The sequence below is a fragment of the Dasypus novemcinctus genome, chromosome 6 (assembly GCF_030445035.2).
Source record: "Dasypus novemcinctus isolate mDasNov1 chromosome 6, mDasNov1.1.hap2, whole genome shotgun sequence".
Lineage (NCBI taxonomy): Eukaryota > Metazoa > Chordata > Mammalia > Cingulata > Dasypodidae > Dasypus > Dasypus novemcinctus.
Genome location: NC_080678.1, coordinates 28,378,933 through 28,403,659, shown reverse-complemented (window position 1 = coordinate 28,403,659; position 24,727 = coordinate 28,378,933). Strand labels below are relative to the sequence as shown.

Below are 24,727 nucleotides of genomic sequence, written 5' to 3'. Positions count from 1 at the left end.
GGGGGGTGGGGGGAACTCCACATGCCAGACAGGGTCAGCAGTGCTACAGCTTCTGTGAAGAAAAAACAAAGTGGACAATGAATACCAGAGAACTGTGAGTAGAACTTAAACACAATTGGCAAACTAGCTATAGATTTGCCATATGACCCAGCAATTCCACTGCTCAGTATATACCCAGAAGAACTAAAAACAAGGACACAAACCATTATATGCACACCAATGTTCATAGCAGTATTATTCACTATTGCCAAAATTTGGAATCAATCCAAATGCCCATCAACAGAAGAATGAATAAATAAAATGTGGTATATACATACAATGGAATACTACTCAGCTATAAGAAGGAATACAGTACAAACACATAGGATAACATGGATGAATCTTGAGGACCTTATGTTGAGTGAAGCAAGCCAGGCATTGAAGGACAAATAGTATATGACCTCTCTGATATGAAATAAGTAAACCAAGCTGTCTCAGAGAGCTAAATACTGGATGATAGGATTAAAGGCAGTTGGGGGGGGGGGGGTGGAAGGTTGCAAGATGATGCCTACATGGGTGAAATCTATGATAAGCTGGAAGTAAGTATTTGTACAGGAAGGGTAAGATGGGGGCATAGGAATAAGTCTGGATGGGGTTTTGAGGGCTTGAGGGGGGCTATGGTTGGGAGGATGGGTCAGATGTCCCAAGGAATTGGGGGAACATTTGAATATGGGAGATTGTCAGGTATGTGGTTAAAACTATAATGTTGAGAAAACTCTTTAGAAAATACAATAAGGAAGGATTACCTGTTTAAGGTGCTTGAGGGGGGAGGAATCTGGCACAGGGAATATTTGAGAACTCATTTTGTCATAGTGTGTTATATCATTGGGTGGAGACCCATACAATGAGTGTGAAGATGTACTACATCCTGGGGAGGCCTGATGTTTTCAAACGGAGGGAATTGCATCTCTCCAGAGAATTGGTGGTTCCCAGTGGGTTAGGGCAGTCTAGTATATCAAGACCTCAGCATTGTTGCAAGTATCTGTGAATCTGGTCCTTCAAGCAGTGAAGATTGATTGTCACTGTGGGCCCTGAGGGGAGGGGGAGAGAGGTATAGAATAGCTGGAAGCAGAGTAACTGGGGGGCAATGGAAGTGTTTCACAAGATCATGCAATGATGAATATAGGACATGTTAAATTAAACCAAAAATGTATAAAAGTCTATAGGCTAAAACATAAGGTATATAGGTGTAAAACATAAGGTAAATAAAAAATTAGAAAATTTTACAGTCCAAAATATAAACCATAATGTAAACCAAAATGGAACCATGTTTGAAAAGTATGTTGCAATATATGTACATCAGCTACAGCAAATATAACATGAACATGTAAAAAGATCATTGCTGGGGAAGGGGGAAAAGGGTTTGATGTTGAATATATGGGACACCCCTGTATTGTATATGTGAATTAATGCATTCTAAAACTTTTGTGAAGACAAAATTAAAAATTAGAAGAAGAAGAAAAAAGAAAGGATATAGACACTGAGGAAGAAATGAAAGAAATTGCCTTGCCACTGTATATACAAGGCAACACCTATTGCCGTGATGAAAGGCAAAGTATCAAAAACAAAGCTTTATAATAGTTTCCATTTTTTAATACTTAGATTTATTTTTACTTTATTTTAGTTTTTCTAAATTAGTATGTATTTTATTACTAATCTTTAAACCCATCACTATGTTTCATTTTCCTATTAATTGAATTTGGCAATATGTTAGGCTTCATTTTGAAGAAGTTTTGGACCACACAGGGGTTCAACCATGGCAAGGGAGGAACACTGGTAGGGGGTGTTATTGCTGGGGGGCACATGGTTGGGAGGGAATTCTCCAGGGCATGTATGTAGGGTACATAAAAATGTTCAGATATATGTTGGGTGTTTTCATAGTAATTACAGTTACAAATGACAACTTAGGGAGTGCTAAGTTCCTACCCAGGGGAGTTCTATCACATTCCCCAATGGAACATCAACAATTCCCAAGGTGCAACGGCATAGACCAACAAAGAAGGATGGTCTAATGAAGAGCGCTTGATACTGATGACTATGCTTATGAACCTGTGTGCCTGAAATTTCAATAGGCCTAGAGCTGCAGGGTGCCTAAGAGTTACCTCCTGAGAGCCTCCATGTTGCTCAAATGTGGCCACTATCTAAGCAAAACTAAACATGTAAATGCATTACCTTCCCCCCAGTGTAGGACATGACTCCAGGGGATGAACCTCCCTGGCACTGAGGGATTACTACCAAGTGTCAGTGGGTGATGTAACTAGAAAAAGACCTTGAATAAAAGGGTCAACTCAGACCAGCAGAATATCTCAGCCTATATGTAGAATTGTGTGTTAAAAACTGCTTGTGACCTTGAATAAAAGGGGGAAATGGCAAAGACAAAAGAGTTTATATGGCTAAGAGTCTTTGAAAAGGTCAGGAGGCCATCAGAGGGGTCACACTTATGCATGCCTCAACAGGACCCCAGAGATAGCCAAAGTAGATATAACCCCAGGTACTGGATCTCCTGAGGGATACGGAGACCCACATGTTCTATGGTCACAGCAGATGGCTCTGGATTTCAGTGCCATGTCAGTTGAACCTACTTTGGAATTTGTTTTCCTGAGTTTGATTGAGTTGGACTCAGATGTGACCTTTCTACACATGACTCTTCTGTCACTTTTACTGAACCTATGATTGGCACTAGGGTTAGTGTATACCCAGGAGATTTGAATCTCTGCACTGTTCATGTGCCAGCTGTGCCCTAAGCCTCAGCAGAGTTGCAACTCCTACACTCTGGTTCGTTGGACTTATGCAGGTCAGCTAACAGGGAGGTGAAGATGCTCAACCACCACACCAGGGAACTGAGAGTGCCTACAAATGCAAGCAGGAGAATTGCATCCATCATCCATGTGGAATCTAAGCCCCTTCCAAATAAAGAGGTGGAGTGGACATCAACATCCCAGGGTCCACCAGATGGAGGAATAAAATATGGATTAGAGTGGACTTACTGATATTCTACTATGGAACTATTGTGACTAGTAATGGAAGAAATTGCAGCATTGATATGGAGAAGAGGTATGATGTGGGGGCATTTGGGGACTTGGAATTGTCCTAAATGATATTGCAGGGACAGATGCTGGACATTATATATCCTGCCATAACCCATTGAATGTACTAGGGAAGAGAGTAAACTATAATGTAAACTATAATCCATGCAGTGCAGCAGTGCTCCAAAATGCATTCACCAAATGCAGTGAATATGCCACAATGATGAAAGACATTGTTGATGTGTGAGGTGTAGGGTCAGGGGGGCTGGGGGTATATGGGAACCTCATATTTTTTTTATGTAACATTTTTTGTGATCTATGTATCTTCAAAAAAATACAATTTAAAAAAAGAATATAAATTAATAAAATAAAAAATGAAGAAGAAATGGGGGAAAGTATGGGAGGGAGAGGGGATGAAGTATATGGGAATCCCCTATACTTTTAAAGATTTATTTATTTATTTCTCTCCCCCACCCCCACTCCATTGTCTGCTCTTTGTGTCCATTCGTTGTGCATTCTTCTATGCCTGCTTGTCTTCTCTTTTGGCAACGCCAGGAACCAATCCTGGAACATTCCAGAGTGGGTTCCAGGTGCTCAATCTCTTGCACCACATCATATCCCTGGTCTGCTGCATCTCTTATTGTCTCTCCTCTGTGCCTCTTTTCATTGCATCATCTTCCTACACCAGCTCTCCGCTCAGGCCAGCTCACCACATGGGCAAGCACTCCACGTGAGCCAGATCCAATAGGTTCAGATTGCCATGTGGGCCAGCTTGCCTTAACCAGGAGGTTCCAGGAATCAAACCCTGGACCTCCCATATGATAGATGGGAGCACAATTGCATGAGCCACATTTTCTTCCCTCCCCTGTATTTTTTTATGTAATATTTAATTTATGTAATCTAAAACTTCTTTAAAAGTAATAATAAAAAAAAGATTTTTAAAAATCTAGGAATACATTTAACCAAGGATATAAAGGATTTGTACATAGAAAACTGTAGAATATTGCTAAAAGAAATCAAAGAAGACTTAAATAAACAGGGAAACATTCCATGTTCATGACCTGGAAGACTAAATAATGTTAAGATATCAATTCTACCCAAAGCAATTTACAGATTCAATGAAATCCCAATCAATACTCTGGCAGCGTTCTTTGCAGAAATGGAAAAGACAATCATCAAATTTATATGAAAGGGTATGGGATCCCAAATAGCAAAAAACATCTTGAAAAAGTTGAACAAAGTTGGAGCACTCATACTTTCTGACTTTAAAACTCATTACAGAGAAGCGGATGCAGCTCAACTGATAGACCATCCACCTACCATATGGAGGGCCCAGGGTCCATCCCCAGGGCCTCCTGACCCAGGTGGTAAACTGGTCCACTCGTAGTGCCGCTGCGTGCAAGGAGTGCCATGCCATGCAGGGGCGTCCCGGGGAGTGGTGCCCCAAGCACCCGAAGGAGAGCTGTCCTGCATGAAAAAAGCACAGCCCGACCAGGAATGGCGCCACACACATGGAGAGCTGATGCAGCAAGATGACACAGCAAAAAAGAGATGCAGTTTCCCAGTGCTGTCTGATAATGCAACTGGATGCAGAAGAACACACAGCAAATGGACACAGAGAGCAGACAACAGAGGGAAGGGGAGAGAAATAAATAAATCTTTTTTTAAAAAACTCATTACAAAGCTACAGTAATCAAAAGGGCATGAGGATTGGCAATCAGGGCTGCCCCGCCGGAGGGACCATGTCCCAGCACCTGCACATTATGCTCATTTTCATTCACTTTGTCTCCCAGCTCTGCACCTCCAGCTCCTCATGCAGCTCCAAGAGTACCAGAAGCAACAAGCCATAAATGGAACTAGTATTGTTCAAGCAGATGTGCAGCCACCAGGATTAAAAGTGTGGTCTAATCTGTTTGGCAGGAAATGAGAAGGCTGTCCCAATTCTGATTGTGAAAGTAGACATCTTCATGCTTTTGATTCTGCAAGTATAAATCAGCAACCTGTGGAATGATGGCTGGAAAAGAAAACTCTGTAATGCCATAAATAAGAGTACTTGTGATGAAAAACTGCACAAGGATTACTATTTCCCTTATTTCCCATCTTAAATAGCAACACACACACACACACAAACTGGAACAAATCACACCACTAGGAAGGTTTCATGATTTTGGCTGACTTTCTAAAGACCTAAATTTAAGAACCAAAACTAAAACCCTTAGAAGAAAATATAGGGTAGCTCTTCAGGACCTTGTACTAGACAATGGTTTTTTAGACATTACACCAAAAGCATGAGCAACAACAAAAAAAAAAACAGATAAATGGGACTTCATCAAAATTTAAAGCTTTTGTGCATCAAAGGATTTCATCATAAAACTAAAAAGACAACCTATGAACCGGGAAAAAATATTTGGACACTATATATCCAATAAGGATTTAATATCCAGAATGGATAAAGAAAAACTACAACTCAACAACAAAAAGACAAACAGCCCAATTTTCAAAATGGACAAAAAAATTGAATAGACATTTCTCCAAAAATAAATGGCCAAAAAGCACATGAAAAGTACTCAACATCATTAGCCATTAGGAAATGCAAATCAGACCACAATGAGATACCATTTAACACCCACTAGAATGGCTGTTATGCAAAAAATGGAAAATACCAAGTGCTGGAGAAGATGTAGAGAAGCAAGAACACTCATTCATTGTAAGTGGGAATGTAAAATGGTGCAGCTGCTGTGGAAATCAGTATGGCAGTTCCTCAGAAAGTTAAGTATAGAATTAAACTGTATGACCCAGCAATCCCACTTCTAGGTATATATACAAAAGAATTAAAGCAAGGACTCGAAGAGATATCTGCACACTGATGCTCACCATGGTATTTATTCACAATTGCCAAAAGATGGAAGCAACCCAAGTGTCCATCAGGCAATGAATGGATAAACAAATGTGGCATATACATAAAATGAAATATTATTCGCCCATAAAAAGAAATGAAGTCTGATAAATGCAGCAATATGGATAAACCTTGAAGACATCATGTTGAATGAAATAAGCTAGACACCAAATTTTGTATGATTTCACTAATATGAAATAATTAGAAGAAGCAAATCCAGAGTCAGAAACTAGAAGACAGTTTACCAGGTGCCAGGGTAGGGGAAAGCTAATTCTTAATTGGTACGAAGTTTCTGTTTAGGGTGTTGGAAAAATTTTGGTAATAGATGGTGGTGATGGTAGCACAACATTGTGAATGTAATTAACACCACTGAATTATATATTTGAATGTGGTTAAAGGAGAAATATTAGGTTGCATATATGGTATTAGAATAAAATTTTTTTAAAACAGGATTGGCAGGGAGGGCCACTGGTACAGGGTGTTGGTGGGGGAGGATGTATAGGGAAGGGTGTACCTGGGGGCATGCCTTTATGGAATATGAATTTGTTCATGTGGTCATAGGGTATTATTTCAGTGGGTGGAAACCCAAACAATAACCAACAAAATATTAAATTTCCATCCTGGGGAGTCCTGCTACATTCTCTAACAGAGTGGCCATGAGAAGTCCAAATTGAGGCACCATAAGAGGTGCTTTGTCACCAAATTCAGCTACTGTTGATCCTTTTGTCCAGACAGGTGGCAAAGCAAGATAGCCACTGACCTCTGCTGCAGTCTCAGCCTTCCCCTCTGGGCTAACTGTCTCTTGAAGCCCTGCTGCCAGAGCTCAGCTGTGGAAAGCAGGCATAAATCTTATCACTTTCCAGGAGTACTCTATCAGTCTCAGCTTCTCCACTTTCTTCCCAAGTTCAGCTGTAAGTTTTCAGGCATATAGCAGGGTTCATCTCCTCTTGAGCTGTTCCATGGGCCCAACCTCTGGGGGGCTTTGTACGTAAGTGATCCTCTAGTCCTCTTTCACATGGCAGGATCAAAAATGGTGTTGTCCTCTTCCTGTATCTATGTCTTTCTGTGTCTCCTTTATAGCATGCTCAGCAAGAGGCCAAAGACTTAAACTGAGTCATGCTTCACTGATATAGTCCAATCAAAAGCCCTAACGCAAACTTATCAAGTAGTCTAATCAAAAGACTGTCAACCAAATTTAATGCAATCAAGGGGTATCACACCCACAAGATTAGATTAGCTTAAAACATAATTTTTCCCTTTAGGGGATATTTACTGGGGAAAATGTGAGAAGAAATGTGCTAATTGTTGCAGGCAGGCATGACTGTGGATAAAGACAAAAATTTCTGTTTTAAAAATTCATATTTTAGTGGGATAGAAATATATATATAATAACTAATGGAAGTATAAAGTGTTTACATAGGTGCAAGTAGAAGGAATGGGAAGTGCAGGATTAAAATATCAACAAAGAATGGGCTCACATGAAAGATGATATTGGAAACAAGAGTTGGAGAAAGGAAGGAAGAAAGCTATGGAGGGTTATGGTGTAAAATACTCCCAGGCCAAAGGCACTTTTCATTATTAAAGGGTTCAGGCAGAAGGTTACCTAGCATGCTTGAAAATCAGTGATGTGGGTTCAGTTGTGCCCTCCAAAAAAATACATTCAAATCCCGGCACCTAGTCCTGTGAATGTAACCTTATTTGGAAATAGGGTCATTGACAATGTAATTAGTTAAGGTAAAGCAAACCTGGATCACAGTAGAAATTGATTCAATATGACTAGTGTCCTTCTAAGAAGAAGGAAGGGAAATAGGAACATTCAGAAAGACACAAGGGGAAAGACTATATGAAGTCAGAGGCAGAGATTGGAATTATGCTACCACAAACCAGCGTAACACCCAGGATTGCCAGAAACTGCCAGAAGCTAGACAGAGGAAAAAAGAATCCTCTCGTAAAGCCTTCTGGAAGACCATGGTCTTGCTGTTACCTTGATTTCAAACACCTAGATTCCAAAACTGTGACACAAATTACTATTGTTCTAAGCCACCCAGTGTGGTAATTTGGAATAGCAGCACTAAGACACTAATTAAAAAAAACAAGATAACCAGTGGCAGTACACCAGTTTGGGGAAAGTGGAGAGGTATAGAGAATTAATGTAAGAAAACCAGATCATGGATACCCCATAATTCACAACACATAAGCCTTTTCTCCAAATGTGATTGAATGTTCTTTCCTGAGCAGAATAGTGGCATGTTAGCAGAACACAGGAAATTTTTAAGGCCCTGGAAATTGATCTGCAAGATTTTGCAATGAAGGATACAGGCCATTGTACATTTTGTCAAAACCTATAAAATTGTATGTATGGTGCAAAGTGTAAACCATAATGTAAACTATTGACCATGGTTAGTAGCAGTGCTTCAATATTTGCTCATCAATTGTAACAAAGGGGCGGCGGACTTTGCCCAGTGGTTAGGGCGTCCGCCTACCACATGGGAGGTCTGCAGTTCAATCCTTGGGCCTCCTTGACCCATGTGCAGCTGGCCCATGCGCAGTGCTGATGCGCGCAAGGAGTGCCCTGCCACGCAGGGGTGTCCCCCGCGTAGGAGAGCCCCATGCGCAAGGAGTGAGCCCCGTAAGGAGAGCCGCCCAGCGCGAAACAAAGTGCAGCCTGCCCAGAAATGGTGCCGTACACACGGAGAGCTGACACAAAATGACGCAACAAAAAGAAACAGATTCCCGTGCCGCTGACAACAGAAGGGACAAAGAAGACGCCGCAAATAGACACAGAGAACAGACAACCAGGGTGAGGAGGGGGAGGGGAGAGAAATAAATAAATAAATCTTTTTTTAAAAAATGTAACAAAGGTATCATACTTACATAACATGTTATCAATAGGGGAAAACGAGAGAGGGAGGTGTGTGGGATATGGGAATTCCCTATATTTTCTATGTAACTTTTCTGTAACCTAAAGTTTCTTTAAAAATAAAATTAAAAAATAAAAAAACTAATTTTTAAAAAACCATAGATTGTACAACACAGTGAACCCTAATGTAAATTTTGGATTATATTTAATAGTATAATTATAATATTGTTATATCAATTACACAAAAGTACTACAGTAATACAAAATATCAATAAAAGAAAAAGTGTGGGGTATATGGGAACTCTGTATTTTCTGCATGATTCTTCTGTAAACCTACAACTTCTCTAATAGAAAAAAATAACTTTTTAAAAAAGGGAATATCAATTATGGTTTGTGAAGAAAGTAAATGCAAAAGAAATTCAGAGCAGGGAGTTCCAGCTAGAGCAATCAGGGAACACTTCTAGGGAGACATGTGATACTTGAAGAAGAGAAGGATTTAGGACAAGTGGCAGGAGGTATTATCCAGGCCGGGAAGTTGGAGCCGTGGCTCTACCAGCTCACAGGGCAGGCAATGGGGAAGTAGCACTACCAGGTAGAAAGAACCAAGGCCTGAGAGCCAGAAGACCAGGAATTGATGTGTTGTTAGTCTGGACGGTCAGTCTGAACCTGTTTCTTCACAGGGTCCCTTCCAACTCTAAAAAAAAAAAAAAAAAAAAAAAACCTGACATTTACCCTAACAATGGAACATAGAGCATTCTGGCTTGAGAAGGAGAATACTGAGCCCCTGACCCTGCTTTGAGCCTCCCATCTCCCCCTAGAAGGAAACAGAACCAGCACTATTGAAAGGTGTCACAAAGTGCTGCAATTGAGTTTTCATGTCATTACTGGTACAAATCCTCCAGCTGTTGGGAAACCCCAAGGTCAAAACCTCCTTCATGGCTGTTAGTGCAGCACAGAATCCTTTCACAATGGGCCACTTCTACTCCAAAATTCATCTGATGAGAAATGACTGATGGTTTTTGCCCAGCAGCCAGAAGCCAGGCTCTGGCCCTTTGGCTGGAGAAGTGCAAGAGCCAGGAAGGTGAGGCAGGCCTCTCTCACTGGCACTAAGTATCATGGATGGACTTTTAACCCAGAGTGAACAAGTTTCCAAGAAGTCTGTCCCTGGGGTGTTTTAGGCCGGAATCCCACATCTGTACCTTTTCTTGAATCCTCATTACCTTGTACATAAAACTTAATGAAGGGGGAAGCAGATGTGGCTCAAGCAAGTGGGCTCCCGTCTTCCATATAGGAGGTCCAGGGTTCAATACCCAGAGTCTCCTGGTGAAGTGCTGGTCCACAGAGAGTGCCACTCCACGCAGGAGTGCTGCCCCGCGCAAGAGTGCCCCCCCCACAACAGTGCCAGCCAACACAGAGATCTGATGCAGCAAGATGACACAACAAAGAGACAGAGGAGAGACCATAAGAGATGCAGCAGATCAGGGAACTGAGGTGGCGCAAAAAAATGATCACCTCTTTCCCACTCCTGAAGGTCCCAGAATTGGTTCCCAGAGCCACCTAATGAGAATACAAGCAGACACTGAAGAACACATAGTGAATGGACACAGAGAGCAGGCAATGGAAGGAGGGGGGGAGAAATAAATCCTAAAAAAAAAAAAAAAACTTTATGAAGGGATAAAGTGGGTGAGACAAAGAAACAAGATCACCTTCCCAGGAGTTATTCTATATATTCAGCATAATGCCTGTTTTTCCACCCAACATTTTTATCACTTATTTTAAAGTGAAGAAGTGATTCTTTTGATCCACATTTTTCTCTCTCCAACTTCTCTCTGACCTCTAGTACTTTAGTTTCATTCCATCCTCGATCTTTATGTCTCTTGGACTTGACGCTAACGTGTTGCAGGTCCACAGAGGAAGCTTCAGGCATCGAGCACCTGGAAACCTTGCTTTTAGGCATGAGTCAATTAAATCCAACTTTGCTCTGAGGCTGCCTTGAGAAGTGATAGGCTTAACATCCTGGTGAACAAACAGTGGAGCTGCCCTCACATTTGGCTTACAGTCTGTTTAAACCCCAACTTGGTTGCAATTCACGGCTCCCACTTACCAAGAGAGAAGTCTTCAGGATATCACTGAGATGACTGTCTGGATCCTAAAATGGAGATCTTCAAACTTTCAGAGGGATGATGGATGAAAACAAGATTAGTAAATTCTGTCATTTGAGGAGAAACTTCTTTTTAAGTCCAATCTTATGGAGCATATTAGAAACATGAGCAAGTGGGAACCAAAAGCATTCAAGAATTGATCTTTGGTGGATCAAAATACAGCCTGTTGTAAAAGGTACTACTGTTATGCTTTCCTGGCCTTGATACAAATAAAAAACCTGAGAACTAGCCATGTATTGTTTCCACCCACATAGCAAGCTGGAATCAATGATCCTTGAGAGAAAAAAAAAAAAACCTTGGCCTAGTTGTTTTTTGGCACTCTGCTCATCCTATTAGAATTTCTTTTCTGCCACCTTGGTTCTGATTGGTAAGTATGGATTGGCTATTGGTAAGTAATGTCTCAAGTGGCATTCATCTCATTTTCTGCTCCCCAAATAGAAAAGCCACGAATATTGCCATGATGCTTTGGTGAATGACGAAAATATGCTTTTATTTATTCATCTTTCAGAGTCACTCAAATTAAAGATACAGTTTAAGATTTAATGAGACTAGTTAAAAAAAATAACAGACACACAACCGAAGTCTAATTGGAAAAACAATTAGATCTTTATGTGTCAATAAGATAACTCAGGGAAACGGACTTGGCCCAGTGGTTAGGGCGTCCGTCTACCATATGGGAGGTCCACGGTTCAAACCCCGGGCCTCCTTGACCCGTGTGGAGCTGGCCCATGTGCAGTGCTGATGCGCGCAAGGAGTGCCCTCCTACGCAGGGGTGTCCCCCACATAGGGGAGCCCCACGCGCAAGGAGTGCGCCCCTTACCGAGCCGCCCAGCGCGAAAGAAAGTGCAGCCTGCCCAGGAATGGCACCGCCCACACTTCCCGTGCCTCTGACGACAACAGAAGCGGACAAAGAAACAAGACGCAGCAAATAGACACAGAAAACAGACAACCGGGGTGGGGGGGAATTAAATAAATAAATAAATCTTTATTAAAAAAAAAAGATAACTCAGATATATTATCAAGTTATAAAAGCAAGTTGGGAATGTATAATCCAGACTGTACGAATACGTGCATATGTGTATATATATCCCTTTTTACATACTTATTCTATATTACTGAATATAAGGAAAGAAATTGGCAAAAACATATAGTATATATTAGTGTTTATATCTAAGAGGTATGTTTTAAGTTGGGTTCCCAAAGACCTTAAGACAAGGATTTGTGTGCAGTTTATCAGATGGTTGCTGTAACCACTGGTGAGCTAGTGAGGAAGTGAGGCAGAGAAGGGTGTGTCACTGAGCGTTACCACAGTGCGCAGCTGTGTCCTAGCCCACTGGGAAATCCAGATGGTATAAAACACGCCTCCAACATACCAGCCAAGGGCTTAGGAAATCTATTTTCCTGTCCCCAACCATCATGATCTGAGGTCGCAGGGATATTACCTCCCCTGGCCCTTTGGGCATTTTCCACACACAAGAGAGCCTGCGGACAGCGAGCCCCAAGCAGCTGCCACAGAATGCTGTCTGCAACTAATGGAATTGTTAAAGCAGTGATGGATGGGTGAAACACCTACAGCATCTCCTAAAAGGTAGGTTATGGAAGGCTGTCACTTTTTACAAGTAAATTTTTGTTTTTTTGCATGTTACTTCTAAAATCAGGAGAAAAAAAAAACTAAGATAAGGAATATACCAAAATATTAGATTGTCTAAAGAAAATAAAAATAGAGGTTCACAATTAAGAAGGAAAAATTTAAAAAGGGAGGGAGACAGAGGTCTCTCCTCAAAGGTGACCTTCCACCTAGGAAATGTCTGCCACCTAGGCCACCAAGCCTGGAGATTAGCTTGCATAACACATGGGGGCAACACCATGAGGAAAGAGACAACTGGACAAAGCAGTTTTGACATTTTTATTCATTGATCATAAATAGTCTCATGAGCATTAAGTTGTCGTGAATGATGTGCTAGCACCGGGAGCCGTCGCAGAGCACTCGTTTCACCATCACTGGCCAGAAAACACGCTGTAGCAGCTCAGGGCATCTCCCGGATACAGTGGCCAGTTTTATGGGCGCCCCCTTCTGGTGCAGCAATTTTATTCTTGGCTCATTCGCAATAATTAAAAAATCATATGACCAAGTGTGTTTTCAAGAAAATATCAAAGAGAATAGATTTTCAATTCTTCTTAGAGTCTAAAAATAAAAAGGGGAGGGAGTAGGGAGGAAAAAGAGTAAAAGGGGAAAGATGTCAGAAGTCTGCCATGTTTCTTTTCTTCCTTTCCCCAGAGCATTTAACAAAAACAAGAAAGAGGAAGGTATTAATGCTGCTTAGAGATGGGCTGCGTCTCTCTGATGAGCCACTCGAGAGCTTCCTGGCGGCCCTGTTTCTGCAGCTCTTTCCCGATCACTTCCCTGCAGGTCAGGTGGTAACTGTTGAGCCAGTCACACTGCAGGGGGGAGAGGGACAGACACAATCATCACCATTATCTTTTCTGGAAAGCTACACAGGCAAACAGCAAGGGGCCCCACATGCCAAGATCACCAGTTGAAAATAAAGGTACACAAGACCCTTTCTCCCTCCTCATAGATGAGGGACTTCTTGAGTTCCATTTCCTGGAAACTTGAGAAAGGGACCTGTTGGCTGGGTGACCAGGCCACACATATGGTGAAATGCTCCCTGAGAAATGTGTGGACTGAAAGAATTGTCAGGGAACCACAGACAGCTGGAGGCAAGCCATGACTTTGGGCTTCCCTGAGGAGTACCTGGTAACCAGGTGCTTGCCTTGATAGGACCCCTGGAAGCCACATCCACGGGCCATCACAAGAGCATCTGGTTCCCACTGGTCAGTGGGTCTCTCAGCCAGAAGCTCCTGCACCCAACCATGAGGCCTCCTTCCCTTATACCTGCAGTATCTCTTGGGGTAGAAGTGAGGAGAGGGTTCCTGAAGAATAGCCCCTGGATTGCTGAGAAGCCTCCTGCTAAGAGACACCTGAAGCTGTCCTGCACGGAGCTTCCTGCCGTGTATTCACTGACAAAGCTAAATCAAGTAGGATTGACCAAGCCATGTGGTTCTTATGAGTGTGGCTGTCTAGCTAAACTCAAAGCCTTCAGTGGTCAAGAACTGTGGTTCTGTGGAGTGGTGTTGGGAATAAGCTTGACTTTCAGACCCTCAACCGAATTTGACCACCACACCATGAATTAAGAAGGATGAGGAAGGAGGTGCTGACAAGGCTTGCTGCCTGTATGGGAGCTGATCTTCCTAGAAGCTAATGGCAAAAGCTCTGCAGCAGATGAAAGATTTTAAATCTCCCTCTTGATGGGGAGAGAAGGGATGGGGTAGGAATGAAGGCTGAAGTGAAGCTTACCAAGAGGCAAATAACACACTCTCTTCACTGTCCGCAAAGCAGACCACACACCCAGCTAGTGAGAACAATACTACCATCAGTATGACTGCTGCAAAAAAGCCAAATGACATATAGGGAGGTAGTGGCATTACAAAAGGGCTGGTTTCAGGAACTACAGTCCAGACCAGGCACCGATGCCTGGCAGAGGAGTCAAGACAGGCATACAAACCCTCAGGTATGGAGGGCAGACAGATGGGGTAGTGCTACCAATCAGCTCCAACCAAGCCAGAGCTCCAGACCCTACTGATGAGAGCCTACTGGGCCTCACTGGGAGTTAGGGAGGTAGCAGGTAGGGTACCTGCCATGTGTCAACAGCAAGGCCAGGCAGGGTGACAAGGCAGCCTGCTGTCCAAAGCAGCTTAACAGCAACAGCAACGGCAGCAGTTTGGTGCCATCCTTGGGCCACAGGGAAACTCCCAAGGCCCTTCAGATTGACCGGGCACCATCCCAAGGGTTCTTACATTCCACAGGCTGCCCATGTTCATATCGGACCAAAGTCCTCTGCTGCCATCTGGTGACAAATGTGGGAATGCAGACCCAAAACTTCCCTAAAGTAATTGCTGAAAACAGACTGGGAGATACTAAATGGCAATAACCTGGTGTGTTAAAGTCCACTGCACAGACCCTTGTGGGGGTATGACTACACCTTCAGATAAAATGAAGCTCCAGACTTATTAAGTGACATATGGGAAAGGAGCCCTTTTGCTAAAAAAGATACTGAACTCTTCCTTGTTGTGTTAAATATTCATCTTCTGTTATTTGGCAGTTATTTGCTTATGATCCCAGAAAAGAAATTATTATGGAATTAAATGGCCAAAAGAATAGCCCATGGGAGAAAAGCCTCCTTCCCTTCATGTGGACAGGAAAGGCTGAGAGTGACCCAGAATTACTGCTCTTCTGTCCTTGGAGGTACTTTCCCCAGGCCCAAGCAGACCACACTGAGGATACAGTCCTGCCTCTACAGTCAGATGAAGGCCCCTGGGATAAGGCCAGTAGCTTCCTTGAGATAACAAAAACCTTTTATTCTAAGAGTAACCCCAGCAGCTTGACCCTTGGTTCCTGCCAGTCATTTGCTTTTCGCCAGGACTTCTGACCACACTCTGGAATTGGCTTCTGTCTTCCTGGATTGGGAATTGCTGTTTCTGCCCATTTTCTGACATTTGTTTCTGCTTCTTTGATGACCTGCCTCATCCTTCAAACCTTACTCCAAGACCCCCAGCGAGCCACCCCACCTGGCCTTGGGAGCCTTGGGACCCACATAGGATTTAAGGGGTTTCAGGCCCTGTGACTCTCTGCCTTGACTGGCCCCCAACCTCTGGGCCTATTAAGTAAACACGGTCTGCTCTTGACTTTGTGATGGGCTTCATGGTCCCAGAGGGAGCAGAGTAGCAAAAGAGAGGGGCCAGTACCACCTCTGTCCTCATCTGTGCAAAAATCAGGCATATAATGGATCTTGCTTCTCATTTCCTTAATGTTTCACGCAACACATGAAACCAATGTGGCACGCACAGTGGCCGAGATGCCCCACAGTCCACTTAAAGTTTTGTAGGGAAGACAAGTTTGCTAAATACACCTCAGTGTAGCTAGGGCTTCTGTCTTCCTGGAAAGTAATCACCTACTACTGCCACCCACAAAACCCTACAGCCCCATACTGGCTTGAGGGGTGGAGGGATGAGGTGGGTGAAGGACTAGCTCTACCCAAAAGCGCAACAAACAAGAAAGAACTCCAATGATCCTCAGGAGACCTAGGATTTTCAGACTCATTTGGCCTAGATATGAAATGAGAATGGGGTAGAGAACTTAGGGTGGTTCTCCCCCCACCCCTGACACTTCTGCTCTCCCAGGTCTTCCTGTTACCTCTTTGTCTGTAAGAGAATCCACATCTATCATTTTGGTCTGTATCGGAACCAAAGTTAGAGGTTCAAAGGTCAGGCTTCCCCGGTTATTGAAGTTATACTGCAAGAGAAAGAAAAAAAACAGAAGCTTTTATTCCTCTTTCCTGTGGGGAGAGACCCACCATGAGGCCATGCCCACTAGACTGCCACCCCTGAGAGCCAGGAGTAATGGGACAGGGTCGGTTATGTGGTCACCGGCCATATGTCTAACAGGCATATGAGGTCCATGATGAAGAGAGCCAATGCCATGTTCCAAAGAGCTGCTCTGCTTCACAAACACAAGCCTGTGTAATCAGGAGAACCCAATCAAAGGGTATCAAGAGACTAGCTACAGCAGGCCCACAAGGCTAATTTCCACTGCAATGGAGAGGAAGCAGGTGCAGGGCATGGGAGTGTCTGACCTCAGGGCATCTTTGGCTTTGGTTCTCAAGACTCGTGTGAGCTGAAGTCCAACAAATCATTTCTGTTAATAGTCAACCATGTGGACTGCCTTTACCACTCCACATGGTGTGGAGTCAGCCAAGGGTAGACAAAAGCACTCAGGTTCGCTGGGTCTCTGCTCACTGTAGATTCTTTGAGAAGAAGGCAGGAGGCCTCTTTAAGAACAATGACTTCCACTTGGAAGCAAAGAACAGACTCATGCAGTCAGCTTCCTTGCAGGCTTACAAAGCAGCTTTCCTCCAAATGTTCAACTTCCATAATCACCAACAAAGGAGGAACAGGTCTTTTAAATAAGGTCTGGTACCTAAGACCCTGAGACCTCTTGGAAATACTGGCGGGGGTAGAGGGCAAAACACTTGCATTTCAGGCCAGGAAGCCTAACCATCTTTACTGCTATGGGGCCTAACCCCTAGTATAACTCAGGGTTTCTCAAATTTACCTGAAAAAAAAATCACCTGGGAAGTATGTTAAAAATACAGCTTCCCAGGCCCCTACCCTGGAGCTGATTCAGGGTCTGAGAGGGGCCTGAAAATTGGCCCCTTTAACAAGCTGTACCCAGCAGGGGAGACTTCAGGACTACAAGCCACCTCTAGCAAATACAGATTTGCTCAAATCATGAGCATAAGCCTGCCTGGGGCTACAAGAATTCCAGCTCTAAGTCCCAGTTCATTAAAGAGTTTCTTTCTGCTTTGCAGGAGAGAAGAGTGATTTTTAGGAAAGTCCCCAGCATCAGAGGAAGGATGTAGCTCTGCCCCAGAAGGAATATTCCCGGCCTCAAAGACAAAAGTTTTCATCCTCTCCCACCGAGGAGTGAAGGAATTGAATAAACTCTCACCTTGGTCTTCACAGGAACCACCAGGACAACATTCTCAATGCGAATTCCGAAAGCCCCATCTTCATAATACCCTGGCTCTAAAACAAGCCAAACCTCCAGATGAGATGTAGCCAGTGATGTGAATGTATACACAGAGAAGCACTTGCACTCCTGGGGTGACAGCTTGAAAGGGTCCAGTCCCAACCCCGGCCCCAAAGGAGAAGAAACATGTGAAGGAAGGGCACACCCAAAACATGAGAAGGGAGGGCCCACCCACCCCAGGTGGGAAAGCCAAAAAATGCCTCCTTCTCCCACACGGCCATTTTTAATAGGCACTTGAGGTACAGAAAAAAAGGCCCTGAAGTTCCTTTAACAAGCTGCAAGGGAGGGTGCTGCAAGGGAGGGAGTACAATAACAGAGGATCCATTAAATAAAGTACAGTGTATATCCATAAGACTCTGATGCTGGATTTAAATATATTTATAAAGATTTGGTAATGACTTGGGAAACGGCAATATATATAGTAAGAAATCAGAATACAGACCATATGTCCAGTATGATCTCAAAGAGGCATATACATATATAAAAGACAAAAACTAACACAACAAAATATTTAGTCATGTTTCCCCTGGGTGGTTGGATTACAAATGGTTTTAATTTTCTTCTTCACTGCTTCATAGTCTCACTTTTTCTAAAATGAACACATGCCACTTTTATCAGAAAAGCCTATTGTTTTGTTTAATTCAAGGCAACAAGAGGCGAATTATTTCCAACTTTCCTTAAAATAATTTAAAAATAAGGAACAGAGCCTTCAAACAAAGGCTCAAGGACCCATTACACCCTCTCTGTGAGGGATACCTACCGACAGTGACAACCATGCCTGCCTCTAAGGGCTCATCAGAGAACGTTTTATAGCTGATCCCACAAGGACCCTCATGAACGTTCAGAAAAGACCCAACACCATGTCCCGTTCCATGCAGGTAATCCAGGCCAGAATCCCATAAGGCTGAGCGAGCAAAGGAGTCAAGAAGGTGGCCTGAAAAACAGAAAGAACCACTTGATACTTGTGCAGCACTTTTCAACTTACAAAGCACTTTGGAAATCAGACCTATTTTGTTTGGCTCCTGAAGGTGAAACAGAAACCAATGAGCAAAAGTTACTGGAGGTTTCAAATTTCAGCCCAGCACAAGGAAGGACTTTCTAACAATCCTGGCTCCTGAAGAGGGCAGCTTCCCAGTCATGTCAGCGTTCAGTCTGAAGTTGGAGGGATATTGTGCAGGAGGCTAATGAGAGGATGGATGCCTGCAGCAGATAAGGACTGTGTTAGATGGCATGTAAGTTCCCTTCCCAACTCTAAAAGCTGAAGGTTCAGAATTAGAGTCCGATGAGAAGATTGTGAACACACTGGAAGCTGGCAGACAGGCATGATAGATGAGGAGACCAACATCCAGAGATGAGTGCATGCCCAATCTCACCAAATTCAAGGCCCAAGTCTTATCAACTCCCAATCCAATGTCCCACCCACCAGTCCTCAAGCGAAGGGGTATAGATATCTAAAGCCAGGATGCCAGTAAAATAAGTCCCAACAAGGATTCTGGGTGGAGGCACTGGCCAGTACCAAAGAACCAAAAGGAGGCTGCACCAACTTGCACACTTCCACTCAGGCTAAGGCCTTCGTATCTGCTTTGCCCTCTCCTGGAAGCTGCCCTCTAGCTCCATCCTACACCACAGGTGGTCAGGAAAGAGGTGCACAGGCGACCTGGTGGCCTAGTTCTGAGCCTGGCTCCCTGGGACTAAGCTCAGCAGGCCTGGGAGACTCATTCCATTCAGCACCCCACTTGCTCTGGCCAGGCCTGAAGCAGGTGGAGGCTGATACAGTGAGGGAAAGGACAAGTTCTTCTACTCAGACTTGGACATGTTGGCAGAAGGAACCACCTACCTTTGGTTCCAGCAGGGAAAATGGCTGCACTCACAGCTATGTGGCCCTTGAGTACATAAGTGAAACATTCCTGCCAAAGAAAAAACAGAGGCCACGTTGCAGAAGAGGGATGGATATTTTAGTTGTATTTTCTGGCTTGGACATGGGACTAATTTTCCAGAAAATGCTGAAACTAAATCTAGTAGAAAAGAACTGCCTGAGAGGACCCCACAAGACTTTACCTTGAGATACTCTATGTCATGTGCACCTGAGAAAGCCTGGGAAGAGTAACAAGTACTGATGTCACAAGCTAACACTTACTGGTAACTTCCCTATGCCAGGTACCGTGCCAGGCACTTGACATCCAACCCCATACTTTAGAACATAGTCGCCATTGCCATCCTCACTTTACAGAAAATTAAGCAGTTTGCCCTGGTCAAACAGTTCATAAGAGGCAGCACATGGCCTCACAGCAGGGCAGTCTTGCTTCCACAACCGTGCTCCTTCTCACCCAAACATACTTTGGGGATATCCTACTGCCCACGTAAGAAAGCTGCTGTCTGGAAGGGTGCATGGCATGCCAGCTTCAATCCAGTCTCTTTCCACAGCACAAAATGAGTCACACCAAAAGTATCCTGGACCAAGGTCCAACTCCTCTAACATGCTGGTGCCCATGATGGACAAGGGAAGAGGCCAAGACTCTGTCCCACTGCATCTCACAAAACCCTCTCCTTGGAGGAACCTCCTGAAGGTGCTCTCTTGGAAAAAAAGACTCATTCAGAGACCCAATCAAAAGTTCCCTGAGCAGTGACTATGAGCCAGGAACTCACTGGGCCTATGGAATCTTCACTATCAGTCTGGGAAGTGAGTACTTTCATCCCATTTTTGTGGATGGTGATTCGCTGAAAGTCATGCAGAAAACTTGAAGCCACGTTTCAAAACTCTTGGTAATTATCCCTCTACCTCACAGCTGTTTCCTGGTTTCTATGCCAGACACCAGAACCTGAACACTGCCTGTCATTTCAGAAGCTTCCAAGAGAGCTGAGCCTGTAAAGAGGAACACGGAACTGAAGAGAGGAGGGGGTGCTTTCAAAATCATATAGAAACTCCGCATGTAAAGCATGTATTCCATATCCCACCCCCATCTCCAAAGACATTTCCTGGCTCAAGAGAAAGACCAAAGCTGTTTAAACCTGAATCTGCCATGACCTAAACAAAATGCTTCTAAAATTTCTCCAAATGGTCTCCTTCCAATAACTAAGTAAATGAAACTCATAAAACAGGTAAGCCTGACTCCACAGTAATGAGCTATTTTACTTTCCTACTTGTAACTTTTCTTACTTATACAATCTCTTTTCATAAAAGCAATGTTCTTCTTAAGAAAGTAGAGGCCCTCTCAGGCTTTTGACCACTACCTTACCTTCTCGTAGGCCCTAGGGGTCCCAAAATGCATGGTCCGGGTAACATCTGTGGTTCCATCCCTTCCCAAAAGAAAAAGCAAGTCAGTTTTCAGTCAAAATAAGCTTTTGCTCAAAAATGAGAAAAACTGTGAATGCAAGGATGGCCTGATGTGCTGGAATGGACTTGGCCAACCCCTGACACACAGCCTCTCAGTCTACAATGCAAGGGCTCTTTCACAAAAGACACCATCACTGGGATTATGAACCAGTGGAAGGAGGACAAAGTAAACAGGGGGCTAAAGCTAAAATCCAGTTTCTCCTGTTGGAGTGGCAAGACAGTTCACTGGACGAAGACCCTGAAAATACTGAGGTACATCTCTCAGAACTTCCTCACCCATAGAAAGGATAACTTCCAGAATTGCTAAAATCCAGAATTCTATTACCCAAGTGATCTCAAGTTTGTTCTATGCTATTAATATTAATACCAACCCATGTGTCCCAAGGCTAAGTTGTGCTTTTCATGTAATTGGCTAAACTCATTTCTTAATCAGGTTCTACATTAGCCAAGTCCCAACTGCAGTGGGGAATGGAGAATCAAAAGGCATTGATCTATGGGAGAAATTATATCACTGATGTGGAGACAGTGGCCACTGGAGGTTTGAGAGCAGGGAGAAGGAAAAATAGGTATAATATGGGGGCATTTTTAGGACTTGGAAATTGTCCTGAACGACACTGCAATGACAGATACAGGCCATTATATATCTTGCCATAACCTACAGAATCAGGTGCTAGACAGAGTAAACTGTAATCCCTGTTTAGTGGCAATGCTCCAAAATGTGTTCATCAATTGCAATGAATGTTCCACACTAATGAGGAATGCTGTTAAGTGGTAAAGTGTGGGAGATGTGGGGAGCAGGACATGTGGGAATCCCCTATATTTTTTTATGTAACATTTATGTAATCTAAGTATCTTAAAAAAAAAAAATTTTTTTTTAAAAGGCATTGCTCTGGGATGTCTGTCAAAGCAATCATAGGTCTACACATCCCATGTGCTCTCTTAACTCAGACACCTGTTCTCACTCCTTCTCATGTATCCCAAATGGAGACTCAATCAAATCCTAGGTTCTCCGCTGAGAAATAATTCTAGAGGATGACTGTGAGAGCAGCAAGACATGACAAAGGAAATTCAGGAATTCAAAAGCAGCCCTCACTTCTCATTTATTCAATCAAAATTAATCCATCACCTCACAAGACCCTGGGGCAGCTACAAGTACAGGGAACTGGCTGAGGCAAAAGACTTTCTAATGGTTCCAAAAGTTTCCTTTATTTCATAGTTACTTATTTAATATTTAACAACTTCCTGCTGGGGACTAAACATTTCTATCAAACAGCCTCTTAAGGGAACAGAGATACAACTGGGCTATTTCAACTAGGAGTGAAAAAAGGAACAAGACCCAGAAACAACTTCATCAGTGGCTGGACCAGAATGAGACTGCCAGCTGAGCATCCTCAGCCAGAGTATGGCTTGACCACCTACTCAACTGTCTCAACGCAACTCAGCCAAGTTCTAAGGCAATTTCTGTTCACTTACTTGTATTGAGCCCCGGAATCAATGAGGTACACTTCATTCAGGGACAAGGTCCTATTCGTCTCAGGGACTGGCCTAAGAAAGTTAATTGAAAATCAATTATTCCACAAATGCAAACACCCAGTGAATCTTGGACGAGGATACCCAAGAGTTCCCTGTACTATTTTTACAACTTTTCTGTAAGTTTGAAATTTTATCAAAATTAAAAGTTACTCCATAAATTATTTTAACTAATATTAACCACCTACTGTTCAAAGACTCAGTCAACCTACCTACCAACGAGATAAAGAACTCAAGGGAAGGAAGAAAAACTTGTATTTATTTATATTTTCTTCTGTATGTGTCTGGAACAAAACAGATCTTACAGAGATAATTACAGAAGCTACTAGAGCAGGAATGGTTAGAATCAAAAGGACCAAGTGAGAGGCCTGGGGACAGAGACAAGAGCAGCGAGGAGTCACCACAGCACTTATTTCTGGGGCTCCCAGACCTGTGCCTCAGCCTCCAGCTACCTCCTTCAGACCTGACCCCATCAGGCACTCCCCATTTGTTTCTCAGACCACCAGAAAGGAAGCGGGTAAATGTCTCAATGTGGGAGAAAAATAAAGGGATTTTTCTGGGAAAAAGAATAGACTATGCTGATCTTAGGCTACAGCACTTTTTTGATTGAAAGTAAGGTTGTTTTTAAAAGCAAACTGCTTTTCCCAGACTTGGGACCAGTCCTCCAGGGCACTGCCTCTAAGCAGACTTCCAGCAGATCAAAATGAAGAATCTCCATCTCCAAGGGAAAAGCAAGTTTGCCTCCTTGGTTCAAAAAATTTTAATGTTTTCCTTAAATGCAAAATTCTATGGTAATATCCAGCCAGAAAATTCACCATATGACTTAAATATGAGCCAAAAACTGAAATCCCTCTGATAATTTTGTTACAACGGAAGCATTCATGTGAGATCTGTTACATCTGGGTCTATCTCCCACACATGGCTTCAAAATCTGCCCCAAGACTAAAAACTCTAAAAGCAATTATTAAAAAGAGTGGGGATGGAGGGGCATTGGGGAATCTGTACCCAAGTACAGCATAGAGAGAGAGACAGAGTGTTCTTTCACTGTGTACATCACAGATGGGGAAGCACTAGACTCAAAATGCCCAAGGCAAAAGGTTTGAGCCAAGTGATGCTGAAGGTAGAGCCCAACAGCCAGTCTAACAACACTTCCCATCATCTCTATGGGCCGATCCATCAGTCCTAAAAATACCAGTGCCCTCTTATCTCATGGTTCTGGAAGCCTCAGCTATTTGGGTCCAAGGGCTCTTTTAGATTATTTGGTAAAATCCCCAAAGACTAGGATGCCAGACTTCAAGCCCAGGGAAAAGGGGGAGAGGAGGGCTGATTATCTCCCTATCCATAACAGAGCACCCACAAACCTAGTAATGAGTTTTTTTGGTATGGAGGCGATGTAGCTCATAAGATGTTTGGACTAGTGTATCAAGAAGGCTGCTGTTGGGAAGCAGACTTGGCATAGTGGATAGGGCATCCATCTACCATATGGGAGGTCCGCGGTTCAAATCCTGGGCCTCCTTGACCCGTGTGGAGCTGGCCCACACACAGTGCTGATGCGCGCAAGGAGTGCCATGTCACACAGGGGTGTCCCTGTGTAGGGGAGCCCCACGTGCAAGGAGTGTGCCCCGTAAGGAGAGCCGCCCGGTGCGAAAGAAAGTTCAGCCTGCCCAGGAATGGCACTGAACACACGGAGAGCTGACACACAAGATGACGCAACAAAAAGAAACACAAGATTCCCATGCTGCTGACAACAACAGATGCGGACAAAGAAGAACACCCAGCAAATGGACACAGAGAGCAGACAATGGGGGGTTGAGGGGGAGGGGAGAGAAATAAATAAAAAATAAATCCTTAAAAAAAAAAAGAAGGCTGCTGTTATAAGGAGAAAAAACACTCAAAAATTCTGATCATCAAGATTCTAGGGCAACGAATACAGGTCTTGAAGCCTCAGAAATGAAAGAGCAACAATCCATTTTAACTGCATGTGGAGAATGCCAACATCACACATCTAAGTCTAAGGGGAGGCTCCCAAAAGGCAGAGGACTTGGCAACTTAAGAGAAAATTAAGAAAAGACAAGACTTCAAAGAAACAACAAATCAGGGCTGGTGAGTTTCCTCTAATTGAACGGTCTTAATAGAAACACAGAGGTGGGCACAGGGACCTCTGGCAAAATACTGTCTCTCCCCTGCTCAGGCTCCTCTGCAGAAGCAGCAGCAAAGCCAGGCAGCGTGCT

The 24,727-nt window shown here is 43.4% G+C and overlaps 1 protein-coding gene across 4 annotated transcripts in view; it reads right to left on the bottom strand.

Moving 5' to 3' along the window:
• Positions 1-12,875: 12,875 nt before the first annotated feature.
• Positions 12,876-24,727, bottom strand: part of XPNPEP1 (X-prolyl aminopeptidase 1) — a 55,946-nt gene continuing 44,094 nt past the window's right edge. For all 4 annotated transcript variants that reach the window (XM_071215681.1, XM_058298478.1, XM_058298480.2 and 1 more), the window contains 7 exons: positions 22,440-22,511; positions 20,869-20,929; positions 19,470-19,539; positions 18,393-18,566; positions 17,552-17,628; positions 16,238-16,336; positions 12,876-13,422 (listed from right to left, as the gene is read on the bottom strand). In XM_071215681.1, the coding sequence (XP_071071782.1) occupies positions 13,294-13,422; positions 16,238-16,336; positions 17,552-17,628; positions 18,393-18,566; positions 19,470-19,539; positions 20,869-20,929; positions 22,440-22,511 (682 nt within the window). In that variant the 3' untranslated portion in view covers positions 12,876-13,293. The remainder of the gene's footprint in view (positions 13,423-16,237; positions 16,337-17,551; positions 17,629-18,392; positions 18,567-19,469; positions 19,540-20,868; positions 20,930-22,439; positions 22,512-24,727) is intronic.